The following is a 20,490-nucleotide window of genomic DNA, read 5'->3' as shown; positions in this document are numbered from 1 at the left end:
ATTGCCAAATATTACAATTGATAAAACGTCAAATACGTAAAGATAGCAGTGAGTACAAACAGCAACAACCAGAAAAGGAAAAGCCGGCGTGTTTTATAACATTTTGACAATTAGTTTAAGTAAGAAGCGGTGTCTATCGACAATCAGATGTTTTTGCCCTCTATAAACTTAACAGGCCTGTGCTAAATGGTCACACTGTGCGTTAACATTTTTCATTTAGCTTGTTTACCTTTTTTGTGTTTACGTTTTTTTGCTTGCGATTTAAATTTCTGTGAGGTGAATTGAAAGTGATTGACACACAATTTCGAAATTATATAAAATAGGCAAGTGAAAATCAATGTTTAAATACATGTGTGTATGAGCTGCAGCTGTTGCCAATGCGTCAGCCGGTTGTCATCAATGTTATGGCCAACCAAACCACCAGTTGCATGCCGCTGATATTTACAGTTACATTTATGTTATTCTGTGTGTGTGTGTGTGTATGTGTGTGTGTGTGCAATAATTTTGTTTAGACAGACATTTGGCAATGCACCAGGTTGCAAGTTCTTTGCTAACAGTTACAACGCGCACAACTAATTGCTGGCGCATTAATTACGCTTCTCTGAGAATTATCAAGGCATTACGATTGGATTTTATTTTTACACACACACATATACATGTGTATACACATATATACATAAAAATATATGTGTTTATTTCAGTTTGAAGATAAGCGCGCTGCTGTCCATTTTACTGTTCGGCTGTCATATAAAAACACAAATAACACAAAGCTCGACAAAATGCTGACAGCTACAGCGACGCCGGCGTCAACGCCTGCGCCTGCGCCAGCGCCGACGTCAGCTTCGGCGTCATCGTTGACATCGTTGCCTGCCTTTATCAATTTTCAACGGATCCACACAAGCTTTGTGACAAGTTTAATTAATCGTTTAGCCATCTAGACGCTATACACACAGTGCGAGAGAATTTCTCACTCTCTTCTGCTCAGTTTACCTATTACATGCTGATTACTCTCTTCTGCCAACATTTTTTATACCCCGCAATTTCTAACCCAATTCAACGTGTGAATTATATGAAACAATTTGCTTAAATTTGATTTGTTTGTTTGTTTGTGTGTATTTTTCAAGTATTTAATCAGCTGCGAATATCTCTTTTAAAATGACTTTATACAAGGACTAAAATATCGCAAGGAAATATTTATTTTCTTTGGTCTGATTGGGTTATTTTCAATATTTATACAATCCTTGCAATAAATGTTGCCACATTTTACCATATGTATTTATTTATTTTAATTTTAGATTGTAATTAATTTATTGATTTTATTTTCAATTATTTAGTAACTACAATTTTCATTTTAAATTTGTCTTTTATTAACTTTTAAGAATTTGTGGACTATTTAAAAAATTATCTTAGTAAATTGACATATTACAAGAAAGTATTTGATAATAGCATTTGTAGATATTTTCAACAATATTGTAAATTGTATATTACCCATTTCCATACCCAAAAGTAGGGTATCTGCTAGTCGAGCATTTGCTCTCAGTTAGAGCACTCTTACTTGTTTGAATTTGGTCGCGGTCCATTCGCAGTTGAAATCGTTTCAGTTGCAAAGGGGAGCATTTGGCTGTCGGACGTTGCCAAACAGCAACTGCAAAAATTGCACCGAGCTTGAGAGCCATTTTCGACAGTTTGACGTTTTATTTGATTAATATAGATCAATTGATAAATACATACATTCGATTTGGGCACTGGCCATAAATTGTGACAGTCGCAAATGTTGCAGGTCCAACACGAAATCAACGCCCACCAAATTTTGAATTGGTTTGTTTTGGCCGAATACAATTTGTTAACGTCTCTCATACATCTCTCTCTCTCTTACAGTTAGTCGCATAGTACAAATTTGCAAAACTAAACAACAACACAACAGAAGAAGATGAGCCTACAATCGATCAAATATAAGCGAGGGAGTCTCGAGATCCTTGATCAGCTCCTGTTGCCCGTCGTCTCCAAGTATTTGCCGGTGCGCGGCGTCGAGGATGGCTGGAAGGTCATCAACAAAATGCAGGTAAGCAGCCATCTATCAATTAAACAGAACCAATCAGCGTTTCAGCTTTACCAATTAAATTTCTGTCTGCATACCCAGTTCACAAATCATTCTAAAATATTCTTGTCACTTTTAGTGTTGTCGCTTGCTAAAAATAACGTAATTAAAAATTCGCTACACATATTTGAATTTAATAGTGTAAAACGTTTGCCAAGCACAAAACCCTTGCCACATCATCATCAAGAATTTAATGCATTATCCCCCCACCCAAAAAAAATAAATAGAAATCACAAGTTGTTGGCGCTTTGTTCATCTCAACTATTTAAGTGGACTGCACTCTACTTAGTACATCGACTTTTAATCGCATTCTTACTTAATACCTTTTATTAGGTCTGCATTTTAAAATGATCACGAAATTCAACGTATCTGGGCTATGATGAAGTTGTGCAAAAGTGTGCAACAGGCATTGGCAACATCCCCAAAACGTTTAATATATTCGTGATCAGCATTAGTCTCAGAGACTATAATTGGAAAACTCTTCAAATTTTAAATATATGCTGATCAAGTTTATTATATTTCATTGATAACTTCCTTCATTTCCGATTTAGATTTTTATAATTATAATAAAATAGTTTTAGTTTGAGGTATAAATATGCCTTGAAATAATATTGTTCATCGGCACCAATTTCACCATGATAAAGGAAGAAAATCGTTTCTTTTCTTTGTTTTTGCTGCAGGCAGTTCTCAAAGTAAGAAAACGTCGAAAAAAAAAATCGATTTCTATGAAAAACTAAATTTTTTCAACAACATATGTTTATCAAACTCACCAAATACACAACAATCGCTTTTAAGCAAAAGTTAATGATCTGTACATATAGCTTACATAGGAAAGTGTTTTTGTTTGGAAAAATGTTGTTAATTGGCTAAGACAAGAAAAATGTTAGCCTTCAAGCGTATTTAATCTTCGGTACAGTGCAGATAAGTCCCATTTCTAGCTACTGAACAAATAGAATCGGCGAACGGGAGAGATAATTTCCAAACTGTTTACAGTAATGTCTATTGCTGCTGCCACTGGGTGCTTCATGCCCCTGCTTCTGCTTCCACTGCTGCTGTTGCCCCGGCTTGTGCAAAGAGCAGCACGCATGCTCATCACGTGGACTGCGAGCTATTATATAATCTTACTATAAAGTGTTTATGGCCAGATAGATAAGAACGTGCACACAGCAGCAGCAGCAGCAGCAGCAGTTGATTATACACTCAGAGAAACTAAGGAATTTTGCACTCAATTCAAGTACACATGTTGCCATTAGACGAGAATGAAATTCTAATTTCAACATCGATTAATCCATTATTTATATTATCATTATATTTATTATTACGTTGGAATTTTAAATTTTAATCTCTTAAATCGAAAACTTGATTATATTGGGTCAAATAATTAAAAGTTCGAAATAATTTCAAAGTTATCTCTTAAATCAAAAACTCATTGACTTACAGTTCAATAATCAACTTATATTTGAAGTATCATCTTAAAAGATTTTGAATCAGAAATTTCTCAAGTATATTAGCTCAAAATTGTCTTTGTCTTTCTCTGAGTGTACTTGTTCATTTGCACTTGTTCATTAATTTGGGGTTTGTTTACTTTTTTGCAGGTGCGAGGGGCACCGGCGATTGCCATTGTCGGCTGCCTTTCCCTGGCCGTTGAGATCTATCCGGAGGAGTTCGAAACGAAGAAATCCCTGCGCCAGGAAATTGAAGGGAAGCTCAACTATTTGGTCTCAGCTCGGCCCACGGCTGTGAACATGAAAATCTCTGCGGATGAGCTAATTACGCTGGCCAATGAGCTAAGCAAGAATGATGACGTCACGGTGGCCAACATGAAGCAAAGGTAACAGAACATTTTGTGTTAGGGTGGATAAAACAAAAAATCACATGGCGCAGCCATTATCCCAATATTATTCAAGATTCCTGGACGCCACTGAGGCAATGCTGGAAAAAGATATTGCCGATAATCGGGCTATAGGCTCAAATGGAGCCAAGGCCATACTGGAGCGCGTGGCCGAGGCAACTGGTTCACCCGGCTCGGCGAGTCCTGTGCGTGTCCTGACCCATTGCAATACGGGGTCCCTGGCAACAGCTGGTTACGGCACAGCGCTGGGCGTGGTGCGGCACCTCAGCGAACTGGGGAAGCTGGGTAAGTGTTTATTATCAATAATCGGGTGAGAGCAATTATTTAACTACTCTTATCTTTTTTTTTTTGCCTTTTCTAGAGCACGTTTACTGCACTGAGACACGGCCGTATAATCAAGGCGCACGCTTAACCGCCTACGAGTTGGTGCACGAGAAGCTACCCGCCACCCTGGTGCTGGACAGCATGGTAGCGGCGCTATTTCGTGTTAAGAATGTGGCAGCTGTCGTCGTCGGTGCAGATCGGGTAAGTTCAACTAATGCTAGGCCAGACCAGCAGACCGCTGCAGCAGTTGAGATCCCAATTCAAATCTCTTTGCTATTCTTGCAGGTTGCTGCCAATGGTGATACGGCCAATAAAATTGGCACCTATCAAATAGCCGTTGTGGCCAAGCATCATGGTGTTCCCTTCTATGTGGCAGCACCCCTGACATCGATTGATCTGCAGATACCCAGTGGAGAGCACATTATCATCGAGGTGCGACCAGATAGAGAGATGACCCATGTCGGCGAGCATCGGATTGCGGCGCCGGGCATCAATTGCTGGAATCCCGCCTTTGACGTAACGCCCGCCTCCCTCATCACTGGCATCATAACGGAGCACGGCGTCTTCAAGCCGTCCACCCTAAAAGATGAGATTGCCAAGCTGATTGAGTTATAACAGCTGCATTGATAAAGGCTTTTGCTCTCCTTGTTGCTGCTTTTATTGCTGTTCTTAATAATTGCGTTGAATGAATGCACTCCAGTTGTGAAAGGCACCACACACACACAGATACACATAGGCACACGCAGGGGCAATCGGGCAGCTGGCTTTTGTATATGTGAGTCGGCTGTGAATGAAAAAACAAAAATAAAAAATAAAAAAAAATACAATGCACATTATTATCACAACAATACAAAAGGGCTGCTAAAGCTCAGCCAGATGTTTTTATTTATGTACTCTGGCGGAGTCTTTCAAAGTTTTGTCGTCAGGTGCGTACATCTGACGGAGTCGGCAGAATCGAACCACTATATCATGAAGCTGTCATAGCAATAATCGTTCGCAAGATAAAAGCATCTTTTCTGTTTACCAAGGTTTCAAAAACAAATTCAAAAGTAAAAGAAAATAATAATATTTAGATTTAAACACAAACGTCGAAAAAAAATATTTAAATGAAGGCAGTTCAACTACGTTCTCCAAAGAGTATTCAATCTTCGGAGTGCTGCAGACAGCAGTGTTTCCATGTTTGTTTTGATGTTGTTGTCGCCTTTTGTTTAAATTTGGCTTTAAAGCTGCGGGCTCACAGCAAGTGCTTCACTAGCCACCAACATGGAGTTCAATGTGCTGCTGCTGCTGCTAATTTTCGCACTCTTTGTGGGCCTGGGCCACGCTAATCGGACTGTGCACCCCAATTTTAGCAATATGCAGGTGCGTTTGGCCAGCTCACAACGGACAACATCCCATCGACCACCCCGGCATGAGGGTCGCGTAGAGGTTAGCTTTGACAAAGGCGCCACGTGGGGCACCATTTGCAGCACACGCTGGTCATTGAGGGAGGGCAATGTTGTGTGCAAGCAGCTCGGACTCGGATACGCATCCATGGCCAGACCCAGCACCGTACATGGCAACAGTCGCGCTAATCGCTGGGCCTTGGTTGGCACCCTGTGTCGCGGCACAGAATCAAAACTCTCCGAGTGTCAACGAGAGCTAACATATCCAACGGTTTGCAATGCCGCCAATCGTAATGTGAGCACTGTGGCATGTGTTGCCCGATCTGCAGATCTCGAGCTTGGCCTAGCTGATATTGAGATTAGCGCATATCTGGCGGATGTACCTATGACACAGCTCACCTGCGCCATGGAGGAGAATTGTGTCTCACGAGATGCGTATGTGATACGGAGAACAAATCCGCGTGCAGTGCGTAAGTTGCTCCGCTTCTCTGTGAAGGCCTCCAACGTGGGCAATGCGGATGTGAGTCCCTATGCAAACTACAGAGACTGGGAGTGGCATCAATGCCACCAGCACTATCACAGCATGAACGTATTTGCCACGTTCGATGTGCTCAATCGGCGCTATCAGAAGGTCGCTCAGGGTCACAAGGCATCCTTTTGCTTGATGGACACCGAGTGCAATGTGGGCGTGCAGCCCAGACATACCTGTGGCAATTTTACCCAGGGTACATTTTTGCTTTTTATCTACCTGATCATCTCACATTAGAATTGAGTGTTTTTCCTTTTTTTTTTTGGTAGGTATCACTCCTGGCTGCGCGGATGTTTATAGTCATGTCCTAGATTGCCAGTGGGTCGATGTGACCACCGTGCCCATTAACCGACCATATATCCTGCGTGTCGCTCTAAATCCCGAGTTTATGCTGGGTGAGATGTCCTTTGAGAATAATGGCGCCGAGTGTGACCTGCATTATACGGGCGACAACCTAACCACAAGAGTTACCAATTGTAGAAGAAAGCCCTTGTTTGCTTAGTTGCCAAATGTATGTGGAATAAATTTTATTAAAACATGTTCGAAGATAAATTTAAAATATAATTAAACTCTATTACTATATTAGCTGTCTAAAATTATGTTAGCTTTCAGCAAGTAGAGAGTTCAAGGGAAATTCAAAGCCTGCGCATGTCCTTGCTCTCCCAGCGAACTATATGCTTATGAACAATTTAAAAACATGTCCGAAATGCATACAAAATATATTTCTGTGTAGTCATATCTCGGTAATATCCTTACGGACTTTAACAGCACACACATACTTGAACTTGTGATACTCAGTATTATAGTAAGGTCGGCTCTAACTTGTGTTTGGTTGCCAAAATCATTTATCCTTAACTGCCAATCGATAGAGTTGGTACTTGTGATCCTAACGCACTATGCTCTTCAAAAATATGTAAGGATAAAGATATGGCAAGGGTATAGGAATAGTCTTTTGGCCAATCCTAAAAGTATGCTTCAAACTAGTTCATTTGATTATATTAGTCGTCTGCAAAGAATTTAAATCGATCGGAAAGATTTTTTTTTTGTTGAAATAAGAAAGACATTTCTCAATTGTTGTAGTTAAATACGTTTATTGTTTTTTGAATGTTTATGTTTTGTTTTGTTGTTTTTTTTTTTGTGTTTTGTTTTGTTTTGCAGCTTTATTTGCTCTTATACAGTAGACTTTTATGTATGTATATCTGGTATTTCATTATTATTATTATGATCTATAAATATGCCTTTAATTACTATAGATAAATATTTCGGCGCTTGCTTTGTTTCTTTGTTTTCATTTTTGTTTTGTGCTAAAATTCAATTATGCTTTATCGAGCTTGTGGCGTTTCTTTTTTTTTTTTGTTTTGTTTTGTTTTTTGGTTTTTATTATTATTATGCTATTGTGCTTTTTCATTTGTTATATTGGATGCGTGTTTATTTGCTGTCATTGTATACCCTAACAATTAGCTACTAGCTGTGCCAAAAATCGAATTGAATTGTAACTAAATGACATTCTCTCCTAAATGTGAAACGAACTTATGATCTTTCAATTTGTAATGAGGTGTAACATAATAAATTCTCAAATTTTGTTTTGTGTTGTAAGGTTTGTTTTGTTTTTAGTTATTCTTTGCTAATTACAAAAATGCCTACACTACACATGTATACACAGAACTCTTAAACACTAGCTGACGTCTCAGTTAGCAATTATCTGGCAATATTTGCAGTATGCAAATACATATACATATATACATATGTATGTATGTACTGCATGACAAACCAATATATATCAGTAATCACGTTCTCAAAAATTCCTAATGAACAAATTGCAGTCAACTTAAACTTAGGCAACAGAATTGTAGAATTGAAGAGGGAAAAGTGTGCGGCAACAAAAAGAAGTACGAAAAAAAAAAAAACGAGAAGAAATGTACATTCATATATGTATGTATGCATACATTTACATAGATTGTGTATATAGCTATATATACTTATATGTACGTATGTATTTATATGTATGTATGTATGTTAAGTATTTCAATAAAAATGCATTAAAGTTGTTTCGAGTATTTATGTCATTTGCTTAACTGCCTTAAACATGCTAACTAAAAAAACACTTACGTCCCCTCCCGCCCCACCCGAACCCCAGCCCCTGCAAAAACACGTTGAGCACAATAACTACTTTACAAATATTACATTGTTTACTCTGGCATTGCCTCTAGATTGCCGTCTATATAGAGATGTATGTGTGAGTGTGTGTGTATGCATATAAGTATTATACATATTTAAATAGCATACGCATTTTAAGTAACATTAGTTTTAGGTGCTATGACAAACTGACGGCCAATTTGGCTTGCGGCTTTTAATTTATTTTATTTTACTTTAAGTTTCCATTTTTTGTATTTATTTTGTTATTATTTGTTTAGTATTCGCTTTTTCAACGGTTGAATTTTACCATATATAAACCTACTCGTATAATAAGTAAGTATTGTATATATATAGTATGATATATGGTATATCATTTAAGTAACGACCTAATGTGCGCTCTCTCTTTTTTCTCTCAGTGTGTTTATGTTAATTTTTTGTGTGAGTCTTTTTTTTTCTGTTTTTTTTTTTTTTGTTTTTTTGGAAAACATTTATAAATATAAATTACTTGCTGTATATATTTTGAAGTTTTTAGAAATTTTCTTGCATTCCAATTTGCAATTTGTAATTTTGTTCAAACTCAATTTATTTTCATTAGAAAATTGATGTGAAAAATACACTCACACACGTATATGTATGTATATGCCTTTATATATATATATATTTTTATATATTATGTAAGGAATTGTTTCGAACATGCTTCGTCATTGATGATGTGGTTGTTCGTGAATTGCAATGAGTTTCAGTTGTGCATCATTTTCCCACCCGCAAATCGGGTTTAACTGTGCGTTTCTGCGGTTCGCAATTTGTGCTATTTACGTTAGTTAGGCGTTGCTTTGGGCTTTTACTAATCTATGCTATCAGCTCTCAACTGTCGTCGATGACACGCTGTGACTAGTGGTTAGCAGGTGCTCAGGAATGGGTATTGGCTGTGTGCGAGCCGGCTGCTTCTTCTGTGAATGACAAAATAAAAGAACGATTTATTAGATACCTTAAATAGAAATACATATTTTAGTGATTAGAAACAATCAGATAAGAGGACTCATTTGCTTGTTACCCGTTTGCTATTCAGATTATGTGTTGTCAAGGGAAACATTCAAATACCCAGTCATTTGAATGTTTTTCTTGACAGAGGGTCTCTTTTCAAAACATATTTATCCTTCTTTAGCAGATACTTATCTTCTTGTCTGAAAACGAACTTCAATTTAAATTTAAAACCTAAGTGATTCATTTTTCGAGACTATCAAATTGCACATCAATTTTCCGTTTCCGCTTTTTAACAAAAATATTCCGATTCCGCTTTTGCGCATAATTTTGTTAGCGATGAAAGTATCAATTCCACTTCAACTTCTTTAATTAAGACAAAATGATATATTTTTTTTTTTTTTGCTTTTCCTTTTTCGCAAATTGGAGGATGCCTGTTTATTTTATGGTTAAAAATGAACATTTAGATATTTTTTGCTTGACGTACCTTGCGCCTGAAAGGAAAACAGCCGGCCTTGTCTGGTTCCGGTTGGGCATTGATCAACAAATCGGGCGTTGGGCACTCATCGGGTCCGAAGACGTTCAGCTCGCGAAAACATTCTGTTTCCATCATTTCAGTTTGCCATGAAATCGATACGGAGCCCGTATTGAATTTCGTATAAAAATTCGTATCGGACTCGTCGATATTGACGCCCTTAACGGTCGAGAACTGTTCAATATCGAGCACATCTTTGGCGTAAACGGCGTGCGGCTGTTGTCGTTGAATTTAACGTTAGATAAGTGATCAGTAGTGACTATATTGGAATGGCTTACGTCTGGCACAAATGGTGGCTCTAGCATGCCGGCTTCTAAGCGTCGCCAGTTCAGCTGTGTGGAGTGGAAAAATGGATGGGCCATCACCTCCTGGGCACCCATGCGTCCATTGCGGCAACCCAAACGTTGCTTTATCGATTTAGCTAACAGCTGTTGGCACATTGATTTGGCTTCATCATTAAACTTGCTCGAATACTTTTCGGCATCCTCCTGACAAATTGCAAGAAAATAATATATTATAGTTGGCATACATATATTTGTAGACATTTGCAATTCGCTTTATACGCACCTTGACACGCCTGTCCACCTCCTCCCGCTTCACCTTCTCCTTGCGCATGCGAAATGGCGCTTGACCCTCGATCATTTCATAGAGCAGGCAACCGAAACTAAACCAATCCGGCGAGAAAGCGTATTTGTCATTATCAATCACCTCCGGCGCCATGTAGCCTAGGGGAATAAAAATCATAATAATAAATAGAGTTTCTCCTCTATACACATTTAATAACTTGCTTAAGTTACTCACCCACAGTGCCGACACGTCCACGAACCATTTCACCCTCAGGTATCTCCACAGCCAGACCCAAGTCGGAGATGCGCACATGCCCATGATCGTCGAGCAGTATATTCTCTGGCTTGCAGTCCCTGTAGACAATGCCCTGTTTGTGCAGATGCTGCAGTCCGCAGCCCACCTCGGCGGCATAGAATCGAGCCCGTTCCAGCTCAAAGCCCGGCTCGCCGCCCATGTTGTAAATGTGAAATTTCAAATCCCCGCCTGCGACAAATAAATGCAATAGATAAATAGAAATAGAGTACGTCCGAGGGCTATTGACAAAGCTGCTAATTAAATGAGAAGCAAGCAAATGGACATTGGCTCTTTGTATGCAAATTCAATTAGGTGCTGAATGACAGCTCGGACTGCGAATTGGATTGAGTATTGAGTGATGAGCAAAATGAATACGATAAATGTTGAAATTTAATTAAAATGAAAAACTGTCCAGCAGAAAGAAATTCAAGAAATTCTATCCATAGGTTGCCGAAGACTAAATACCCTTGAGGACTGCAAAAAAAATATGTTCATTATAATGTTAGTGGAAGTCCCATTTTCGTTGTATAAGAACTCATTTAATGAATCGATATTATCTACGACAGCTATGTGATACAGCAGAAATTCAGACTTATGTCAATTTTAAGCCATATATAATAAAAAACTCGATAGCGAGCTAGAACAGTAGCAGATGCTGACCAAGGCAATTATCTTATACGAGTATACTTTTAAATGCTTTAAGGATTTCGTAATTTAATTATAATAACCTCTACAAGGGTAAATCCAAAAAAAAATAAATAAAAGGCTGATGACTTTCATCCAATCCCAATCCCAATCCCAATGCCCATCACATTCACATTACGTTCGTTATCTGTTTAATGAATGCAGCCAAATGGAAATTGATGTGCGCTTATTAGGTTTAATGATTGCCGGACAGCGTAAATATATTTTACAAGTACGTATATTTGTGTGTGTGTTTATTTCTGTGTGTGTATAAGTCAGTGTGTGTCTGTGAGAGAGAGTGTTCATTTCTGTAGAACCAATTAGCGCGCCTGTGGATTAAAAGGTAGAGCACCACCGAGTGGTATCCAGCGAATCGAACGTTTTGCATTGTTTTCTTTCTTTTTTTTTGCGTTCATTCCAGGACAGGGAGCATGAGATATGGGGATGGGATAGAACTGCGAACGGGATAATACACACCATTCATTATGGTTAGGACCAGGCAGAGGGCATCCTTTGTTTCGTACGCGTAGGCCAAATTGACAACGAAGGGTGAGTTGATTTTCTGCAGTATCTGCTTCTCGATGAGCACCATGGACTCGCCCTTGCGCTTTTTTATGCGTTTTTTCTCCAGCTTTTTGCACGCATACATTTTGCCAGTGGCGCGCACCTGCAATTACAAAAATCAAATAAAAACAAGTGAGAACATTCCAATCGCAAATAACCGACTGGCTTATACTTTAATAACAGTGTGTAATAAAAGCTAATAAGGAACTCTCTTCTACATATATATATGTGTGTGTGTTTGCCTATGAAAGTATTTGAAGGACCTTTAAACAAGGTTTATGGGGCATCTGTTATCCAAGCTCTGGGAAATGGTTTTTCTTAGAAATTCTTTGAATTTGAGTTAATTAAAACTTGTTATGTTAAGCACAACACATGATTGGTTTTCTAAGAAATGATGAAAAAGAAAAATATGAAGTGACTTTTAAAAAAAATATCTTTCATCACTCTACATTTTTGTTTGAGAAAAAGCTGAATAATAAAATAAATAAAATTGGGGGAATATATAGAATTGTTTATCTAGCTAAAAAGAGACAAATATACAAATAATTATTCGTATATTTATGTCTTTCAAGTGTTTTTTATCTGTAAATTCTGAAATTTCTATAGCAAACTTAGGCGAACAACAATTAAAACCATGACTGAGACTGAGACAAGGTCTGACTGTGTTTAGCTAGTTTTAGGTCTCTGACACACACCAATTTGCTTAAAACCAATACACCTCAAATTGCATCAGAGTGCAAGAGAGAGAAAATAGAATGAAAAAATGGTAGGGATGAAGGAGATTTTGTATATGTATCAGTGTGTGTGTGTGTGTGTGTAGTGCAGTGGGTATGTTATCCAATTGCCAACTTACCTGACACGCGCACACCTCACCGAATCCGCCCTTGCCAAGAACACGGTACATGCGAAAGGTTTTGTATGTAATTGGCTGTGCCTCGAGCCACTTCCACTGCAAGTAGCTGCAAAGTTTGAGGTAGATTGGGTATCAATTAAATGATTGGATTACATTAACGACAGGTACGCACCGATGAAAGTACATGGAGTTCTCGAACTCGCGAAAGGGTTCGCCGGCGAGGAAGGCCTTCACTGCTTTCACACAATGGACAAAGAGATCCTTGCCGCCGCTGTTCAGTTTTCGGCGCACTTGTGCAATGAGATCATCGTTGAGAACGTCGAGGACCAGTTCATCGGAGCCCGAACCGCACCCCGATCCAGAGCCCGCACCCTTGTCCGCATCCTGACTGCCCTCGCACTCGACACCCTCATCGCCATCGTTCTCCGCGCTGCCATCGACGACGCCAACACCATTCAGCGTTGAATCCTCACCGTTGTGATTGTGTGTATCCTGTTGCAGCTTCTTGTGATTGCTGCGGCTGTTGATGTTGTTGCAGTTGTTGGCGGTGGTATTGTTGCAATGTTCAGTCTCAGCTGTTTCAGTTGGATTGGCATTGCTGCTATTATGCAGCAGTTCCTCCCGCGTCTCCAAATCCAGTTCATCTCCATCCTCGAAATTGGACAGCAGCGGCTCAATGTCCAAGAAGCGTCGCCCAATGTCATGACCCATGAATATCCGATTCACAATATACTCGATCTCATATCTGCAAACATTATAAATATATATTATACATCATATTTGATACTTGAATATGAATATGAAATCACTTACTTCACTACCTGTTCCAGGAAGGTAATGTAGCGAAAGTAAACGGGCCGTTTGTTCTCGCAAAACTGACGAAACAACTCACGACCAATGGGCTGCATATCTATCACGTAGCCATAGCTTATGTCTGCAATTGTTATCGATAAACGATAAATGGTAGTTAGATAATTGAAAACTCTTTGAAGGCCACTTTGAGTGCTTACCTAATTTGTCTTTCAGGTGGATGCACTGCGATATGTGTGGAAATTGTAATATTTTGCGCCATTTTTTACTTTTTCCCTTGTTGCTGTCCGAACCACCTGAAACATTCAAAAATAACAATTTGAAAATATGAAACAGTTTTTGCATTGATTTAATGTCTCCTTTATATTGCGTCAGAAATGTATAAAATTGTATATAAATGAAGATTAATTTCAATGTTGGCCAAGCAATAAAAATTGACAAAAATGTTGACAAATAAATACTAATCATTAAATGCCGTTTCAAGGCAAAATTCTACAGATTTTAATGCGAAATATGTTATTTCGGGCTTAATTAGCATTATTTATATATATTCGGCAATCAAATTTATTGTGTATATTTATAAATATAATTATACAAGCCAATTTGATCTATTCTTGGAACAGTGTCTATTTTGGATTCAATGATATTTCTGATGATAGTTCTTGGCAAAGGTAACATAAATAGCAACTGGTTATAATCAAGTATTGAGGGCAATGGCCAGCAACACACCCGTTCATTGAACAACGACAATTTAATTAACATATTTGTTACACAATGGAGCACAGAAATATCCAATAAAAGCAATTTATGCGAATAATAATACTATATTATTAAGTAATCAAGGCGAGAGTATAGTCGCAGAGTCACGCCCTGAGTTGCAAACAGATATCTGCTGAAATTTACTTTGCTACTCAGTTGTCAGTTCTCAGTTATCAGCTCAGAATTGGCATGATGTGTCTTTTGTGGAACTTGACACTTGACACCCGGAGACCCTTGCCAGGTGCATGGGTGCGAGTGGGGGTCACGGTGTTAAATGGGCATACTGCACTGGGCGGCTTGCAAGTGAGTGGGCGTGGTTTCAAAAGCAAATTGCCGTCAGTCCCTCGATAATTTAAAGTGTTTGACTTCGTCTTTGAATTTTACCTTACAACAGCGAAAGGCACATTAAAGAATATTTTGACTTCAAAGTACCAATTAAGTGAGCTGACTGCAAGCGAATGAATAAATAAATTCAGTCCTTGGATATATTTGAAGTTTAAACTTCAAACACTTCAAATTTCGCACACAGTCAAAAAAGGTAACTTTAACTTGAATCAAGTAGAAACGTTATCAAAATAAATGCCTAACTGAAACACCTCTACCTCTTATGTTCTTTTTTTTTAATACAAGTCCTTTTCGGGGTAAGTTCTGGAAAACTTGAAGTAGGATGTTATTTTCCTTTCATAAGTACTTAAGGTCTAAATACAACTCAATTAGCTTGAGCCAAACACTTAAGTCTAAAAATAAAACCGAGCACGTTTTAAAGTACAAAAATGCGTCTAATATGTACTTTGTAGTTGAAGAATTTTGGTCTATTTTTGTGGCATTAAATTGAAAATGATTTCAAGCAAGTTCCATTACAAATTGAAGAACGATTTGATGCGGAACTTTGACGAACAAAACGGTAGAATTTCTATTCTATCTATTGAACTTGAGTGCTCAGTTGAGATGATTTAATATGGTTTCACAACAACAGACCACACAAAAGATACATTTGCAATGGGTAAATCACTAAATCAAAGGCTAGCACTCGTTCGCTGGCCTGTCGATAATAGTGGAGCCATAAAATGTAACAAGAAAATGATGTGGATAGCAGAAAAAGGATGCTCACAGTCAAAATCAATGGTGGCAGAAGCAGCAGCAGGGCATAAATGTCAAAAGCAGTCAAATCAAATTCAGTGCGTGTGTGTTCCAATTTGGCAACAATATCGAGTGTGTTTTTGTGTGTGTGTGGGTGTGTCTGTGTGTAAGAATGCCAGGCTAAAAACAAAAGCGATCAAAAAGCCAATTGAACACCATTTCATTTGTGAGCACTGAAAAGTATGCTACACAAATATATGTGTACCACTACGTATGCATCTAATCCATGCCTTCAGCATGCTGCCCAGCTTTGCTCAGTTGCGAGTGATTCAAATGTGGGCGTGGCTATTGTCATAAAACCCATACAACTCATCATAGAACACGTTATCAGATATGTGAAACTGACACACGTATACTATTGCTGGAATTTGACGCATTGCTTATAGTTGACTGAACAATTTGACTGCAATTAGAGATGAGCATCGAGTTATGTGTGATGATTTACCTCGTTTGGGATAACTATATATATGGCATGTATATCTTAATTTAAAAACCCTGTTCTCTAAAACGATTAATTTGTTCTTCCAAAGCATACACTAGCACACAATATACTACGTATTTGTTTCAAATTTCTTAACACAAATGCAGTTAAAGATTTAAAAGAAAAAATGTGCAACAATTTGAACCTTTTACTACTGAAAGATTCTTTTGATAGTTTCCGAATCGAATAGTAAAAAATCTATATCCTACCAGATTTACAGAAACTACAATTTACAAAAAAAAATTTTGTGTAGTACAAATTCTTATTGTCTTATGAATAAAATGTGTTCATGGAACATGTTTCTAAATAAAACTAATGCGGAAGTCTTTATTTCCCTATTGATTTCACGAGAATATTTCTTGACAGAAAGCACAAATTGCACAGCAAATTCTCATCGCTTCTGGTAGCAGAATTAGCACACACACAAAAGTACACACAACCTCACACACATGAATGAATAAGCATTTGGTATTGGTCTTAGTTAACGAGCGCCTGCTCGCAAACTTTTTGGCGCTTTAAAGTTGCTCGCTAAAACTTTGCCGGCTTAGCTGGGCGTATGAGCGAAAGGAGGCGTGGCCCGACTGCTTGCTGTGCGTGCGCATTTAATTTAGTGCCAGTGCAATTATGTAAAATCAACTTGAGAAACTTGTACGAGCGAGCTGGTCAGTAGCAGCAACAGACAGAGGCCAACAAAAGCCAAGAGATCAGAGGGCAATCAAGGGGGGGAAGGCGGATTGGAAGGGATTGTGGGGCGTGGGAAGTTGGCCAATTCTGTTGCGTTGAGTCTTGATTTGGCTTTTCACTTGGCTCAGCGACTGAAATGAAATGTTTTGGCCAAAAAGAAAAACTTTGCGTTAAGCTCGCAACATAGTAAGAAGGATAAGTGGCTGATAAACTTAAGTAAAGCCTTGGGAGACACTTTAAGGATGCGGAGGATGTGGTCGATGTGGCTGTGCGGAGCAGTGTGGGTGTGACGAGCTCCCAGAAAGTTTTACAAATAACAATTAACAGACAGAGAGCGAAAAACTAAAGTAAATATGAAATGACACGAGAGGTCTGCAATTTGGAATAGAAATGTGGTAGATATAAAGGCATGTGAAAGAGGAAGTGGAAAAGTATTCAATTCTCAGGAATCCAAAAGATCTAATGCATGATTTATAAGGCTAAAAGGGATGCCTGTCACTTAGGCAGGAAGCAATTTGCAGAAGAAATTTAGAGAAAGGGTGAAATCAAGCTCGTTAATATGTGTGTAGCAAGCGGCACATTGTTAGCTATTTATCTGTTGGCTGAGTTGCATTTGCCACTCTTGACAGTCAGGAGCTAGTCAACAAAGTTTCAGGCAGCTGCTCTAACGACCATACTGAGTGCCGACAAATGACAAAAAAACATAGAGAGTGAAGTAAGCAGATTAAGAGTCGAGAGTGCTCGACTTGAAGATAGTCAATTTGCAAATTTCAATTATACTCACAAATATTTTATGTACATAAGAATGATGCCTCTTAGAGGTACTTTAGAAATCTATTCCAACTGAATATGGACTGAATACAAATTATGTATTATTTTCTAGCTTCAGATAGTGCACAATAAAAAGAAATGAAATAAAAAATGTAGAATCTGACGTATTAAATGAACTCAATATTTAATTACCGCCTCTATCTCTAAAGATCGTTGGAATATATATTATTTACATTAAGGTCGGCAGTTGGTGCTTCTCACTACATATACTCGTACACTAAATAGTACTGAAAATCCTTTTTTTGGCTAAAGCAAAACCACATTATTATATCCTCAGCACCCATTTAAAAAAATTCAACAAAAACAGTGAGCATTTGTAAAGGTTTCTTTTTTTTTTTTTGCATATAGTGGAAAGAAGCAACAGATTCCGATTTCAATGCTGCTCTGTCGACACAATAATAAGCAAAAAGTAAAAATGTAAAAACGTAAAAAACATTTTGACAACAACAATAAATCGTGGCATACAAATGCTTTTTTTTTCCTTTTTGGCAACTAGATGCTAAAAGTGAACATCGAGCTAGGTGCCAAGCTGAATGTGTGTGTGTGTCTGTGTGTGTGAGTGTAATAAATGTGAGTGACTATAAAAAAAGTATTAATGAAGACGCAAGGCTAATTTGTGTTTGATGGCTTCTATAATTAAAACCAATGAATGGGAAAAATTGCGTTTGCTTCCTGTTGACACCACCACCTGCGCAGCACTTAACCACTAAAACAGCAACACTGCCACAGTGCCAGTAACTGTCTGCACTGCCACAGTGCCAGTAGCTGTCTGCATGTCAACTGGCAACAAATGCAATTTGTCAGCACCGTCGTCGCCAGGCAGCTGCAATGGCCGCAACGCCAGCGGCTAATTGACTAGTCGCACTGGCGGCGACAAAAACTAAACTAAAGAATACAATGGCAACGAAAATCACACACACATGCACGCATACACAGAGAAAAAAGGTATGGTACTTTCCTTACGAATCAAGTAAAAACGTTGTGAGCATCCACTCCTAGACCACAGAACGAAATGCTTTTTGCAAGAACTAATTTTCGTAAGCTAGAAAAACACATTTAGAATTCAATGCACGTTCTTGCGTCAAGTGTATGCAATGACAGGACAGAAGACTGTCAGGAGGACCACATTTTATTTATAGCTCAACAAGCTGGCACTAGATTAGCGAGCAGTTGAGCAATTGAGTGAGTCGCATAGATCACGAGGTTGTGACCAGCGCTTTAAGAGTTTCCAAATTTATCGATAAGCATTAAAACTTTGGCCAAACAACTTTGGCCACTTCTCCACTCTGGCCACTCTGGCAATTCGATCAATTTTTCTTGTGCCGAGCGCCAAGAAGTATGTGACATAATTTATAAGTGTCAAATTGTTGCCAACTCAACTCGGCCAGCGCCTTTTTGTATAATTTTATCTCATTTTTCAGTATGATGAGCAGCATCGCAGCTCTCCGCTGAGCCAAACGAGAGAGAGAGAGAGAGCAGTAGTTGTCTGCAATTATTTATGGGCGGCTCGTTATTCAGTCAGAGACAAAACGCGCACTGAGGTTAAATGCGCGTTAATAAGCAGCTGGCCCACAGGCCACTGACAGCCTTCAATTGTGGCTGTGGAGGTGGCTGCTAGTTGATGCCAACTCAAAATTGACTTAACGTGGCGTATACGCAATATGCTAAATAGTGTGACAAAGTGAGTGGGAGGCTACCTTTACTATTTTTCAATTAACTGTGCTCCTATGCACATAAATAGAAATTAGAAAGGTTCTGATTTTACAGTAATATTGATAATACAGTAAAAGTAAATATCAGAATAAGTATCGTATTTCTCTCATAATATTTATCAATAATTAGCAGAATCTGTAAAAAGTTTTGACTTTTCTGACTGAGCTTATTCTATGCTTTTTTTGCTCAGCCTTTTGCTACATTATTAACGCTCTTTATTTTAAATCTTTTGCTGATGTTGCTCTGTAAATATTCCGCCGTTTTCTTTACCATTATCATAAAAAAACCAGCGAACGGCATTCATTAATTAATCATAACAACGTGCACAAGTTGGTAAACTTTCATAGAAATTTCAAAACTGAAAAAGCAAATAAACAGGGGAGGCAACCGCCGCTGCGGGTTTAGTGGTGGAATGGTTGGCGTAGTAGAAGGGGTAGGGAGGTGTGACAGACGTCACACAGTCCATTTACCTACAGCGAAGTACATTGAATTAATTATTACTGTTAAGAATCCATAAAAAAAAAATCAATAAAAAACCGCTGACCATCGACAATTATTTGAAAAAAAAGCTGATTAGCAGTCGAAAAACGTTTTGGGGTTTCCTTGGGGAACCAGTTCGCAGTGGGTGGTCCAACTGCCACGCCCCCTTGGCTCCATCAAAGTTTATTGTGCCCCTTAACTGACCGTTTCATATGTGCGCGTGAACAGTTATCCGATGTCATGACTTTTGATAATAGCAATTTAAATATTCATTTTAGTCTGCCCCCAAATTACACAATCAAAGTTTTATATATTGCGCATACGCCGCATTAGCTACAATGTAATACAACATACACAGAGAAAAATGACAAGCTAACAAAAGTATATAGGTAGCTCGAGTACCTTTTTGGCTAGAATCAACCGGCTTGAATCAACTTTTACGTTAAGACTTTTCATTCTGGAATTAAGATTCACGATTTTGTGTCTATGAACACCTTAATTTTGTACTGTGTACATTTGTTTCGCTTCTTATTGAAAGCAATTAATGGACAGCAAAGGTCATTAAATGCAATTTATTACAGCAATAGAACGGAATCAGCCGCCGGAAGTGTAAATGAAACAATGAAGATGCGCTGTTGACCACCATCAAATTAATTATACTTAAGTTATTAACGCATATTGAAGTCTGAAGGCCAATAAAGCTCTGCACATAAAACAAATGCAGAATTTAAGCAGCAGCCATATTCAACAACAACAACAACGAGAGCCACGAGCTGCCAGCCTTCAACAA

At 38.4% G+C, this 20,490-nt stretch overlaps 3 protein-coding genes across 5 annotated transcripts in view; 2 read left to right on the top strand and 1 right to left on the bottom strand.

The window, feature by feature from the left end:
- Window positions 1-29: 29 nt before the first annotated feature.
- Window positions 30-5,124, top strand: LOC6567692 (methylthioribose-1-phosphate isomerase). 3 transcript variants are annotated; one of them, XM_032740116.2, is made up of 6 exons: window positions 30-48; window positions 1,879-2,062; window positions 3,694-3,929; window positions 4,006-4,235; window positions 4,312-4,475; window positions 4,560-5,124. In XM_032740116.2, exons 2-6 carry the CDS (start codon window positions 1,931-1,933, stop codon window positions 4,887-4,889), a joined length of 1,092 nt encoding a protein of 363 aa, XP_032596007.1. In that variant the 5' UTR covers window positions 30-48; window positions 1,879-1,930; the 3' UTR covers window positions 4,890-5,124. The 3 variants fall into 3 exon arrangements, with proteins under 3 accessions (XP_032596007.1, XP_043070964.1, XP_001993776.1); XM_043215029.1 differs by lacking the exon at window positions 30-48 and adding an exon at window positions 221-323; XM_001993740.2 differs by lacking the exon at window positions 30-48 and adding an exon at window positions 1,604-1,818.
- A 414-nt stretch (window positions 5,125-5,538) lies between these two features.
- Window positions 5,539-6,729, top strand: LOC6567693 (lysyl oxidase homolog 2A). Its single transcript, XM_001993741.3, has 2 exons — window positions 5,539-6,384; window positions 6,458-6,729. Exons 1-2 carry the CDS (start codon window positions 5,631-5,633, stop codon window positions 6,688-6,690), a joined length of 987 nt encoding a protein of 328 aa, XP_001993777.2. The 5' UTR covers window positions 5,539-5,630; the 3' UTR covers window positions 6,691-6,729.
- Window positions 6,730-8,775: 2,046 nt separating this feature from the next.
- LOC6567694 (G protein-coupled receptor kinase 2) overlaps window positions 8,776-20,490 on the bottom strand; it is a 61,710-nt gene continuing 49,995 nt past the window's right edge. Inside the window, exons 3-12 of the mRNA XM_001993742.3 lie at window positions 13,813-13,908; window positions 13,616-13,736; window positions 12,975-13,547; window positions 12,803-12,908; window positions 11,863-12,052; window positions 10,642-10,890; window positions 10,408-10,565; window positions 10,119-10,328; window positions 9,793-10,056; window positions 8,776-9,274 (exon numbers count right to left, since the gene is read on the bottom strand). Of these exons, the coding sequence (XP_001993778.1) occupies window positions 9,182-9,274; window positions 9,793-10,056; window positions 10,119-10,328; window positions 10,408-10,565; window positions 10,642-10,890; window positions 11,863-12,052; window positions 12,803-12,908; window positions 12,975-13,547; window positions 13,616-13,736; window positions 13,813-13,908 (2,060 nt within the window). The 3' untranslated portion in view covers window positions 8,776-9,181. The remainder of the gene's footprint in view (window positions 9,275-9,792; window positions 10,057-10,118; window positions 10,329-10,407; window positions 10,566-10,641; window positions 10,891-11,862; window positions 12,053-12,802; window positions 12,909-12,974; window positions 13,548-13,615; window positions 13,737-13,812; window positions 13,909-20,490) is intronic.

The sequence above is a fragment of the Drosophila grimshawi genome, unplaced genomic scaffold, assembly GCF_018153295.1.
Source record: "Drosophila grimshawi isolate 15287-2541.00 unplaced genomic scaffold, ASM1815329v1 contig_311, whole genome shotgun sequence".
In the NCBI taxonomy this organism is placed as follows: domain Eukaryota; kingdom Metazoa; phylum Arthropoda; class Insecta; order Diptera; family Drosophilidae; genus Drosophila; species Drosophila grimshawi.
This window is presented reverse-complemented; position numbering and strand designations above follow the sequence as displayed.

What these genes read in the sequence shown, in the direction of transcription:
- LOC6567692 (XM_032740116.2), top strand. Translation starts at nt 1,931, where the DNA reads ATGAGCCTACAATCGATCAAATATAAGCGAGGGAGTCTCGAGATCCTT. An exon ending in CAGCGAACTGGGGAAGCTGG is followed by an intron (nt 4,236 to 4,311) that starts GTAAGTGTTTAT and finishes TGCCTTTTCTAG; the next exon opens with AGCACGTTTACTGCACTGAG. An exon ending in TCGTCGTCGGTGCAGATCGG is followed by an intron (nt 4,476 to 4,559) that starts GTAAGTTCAACT and finishes CTATTCTTGCAG; the next exon opens with GTTGCTGCCAATGGTGATAC.
- LOC6567693 (XM_001993741.3), top strand. Translation starts at nt 5,631, where the DNA reads ATGCAGGTGCGTTTGGCCAGCTCACAACGGACAACATCCCATCGACCA. An exon ending in CTGTGGCAATTTTACCCAGG is followed by an intron (nt 6,385 to 6,457) that starts GTACATTTTTGC and finishes TTTTTTTGGTAG; the next exon opens with GTATCACTCCTGGCTGCGCG.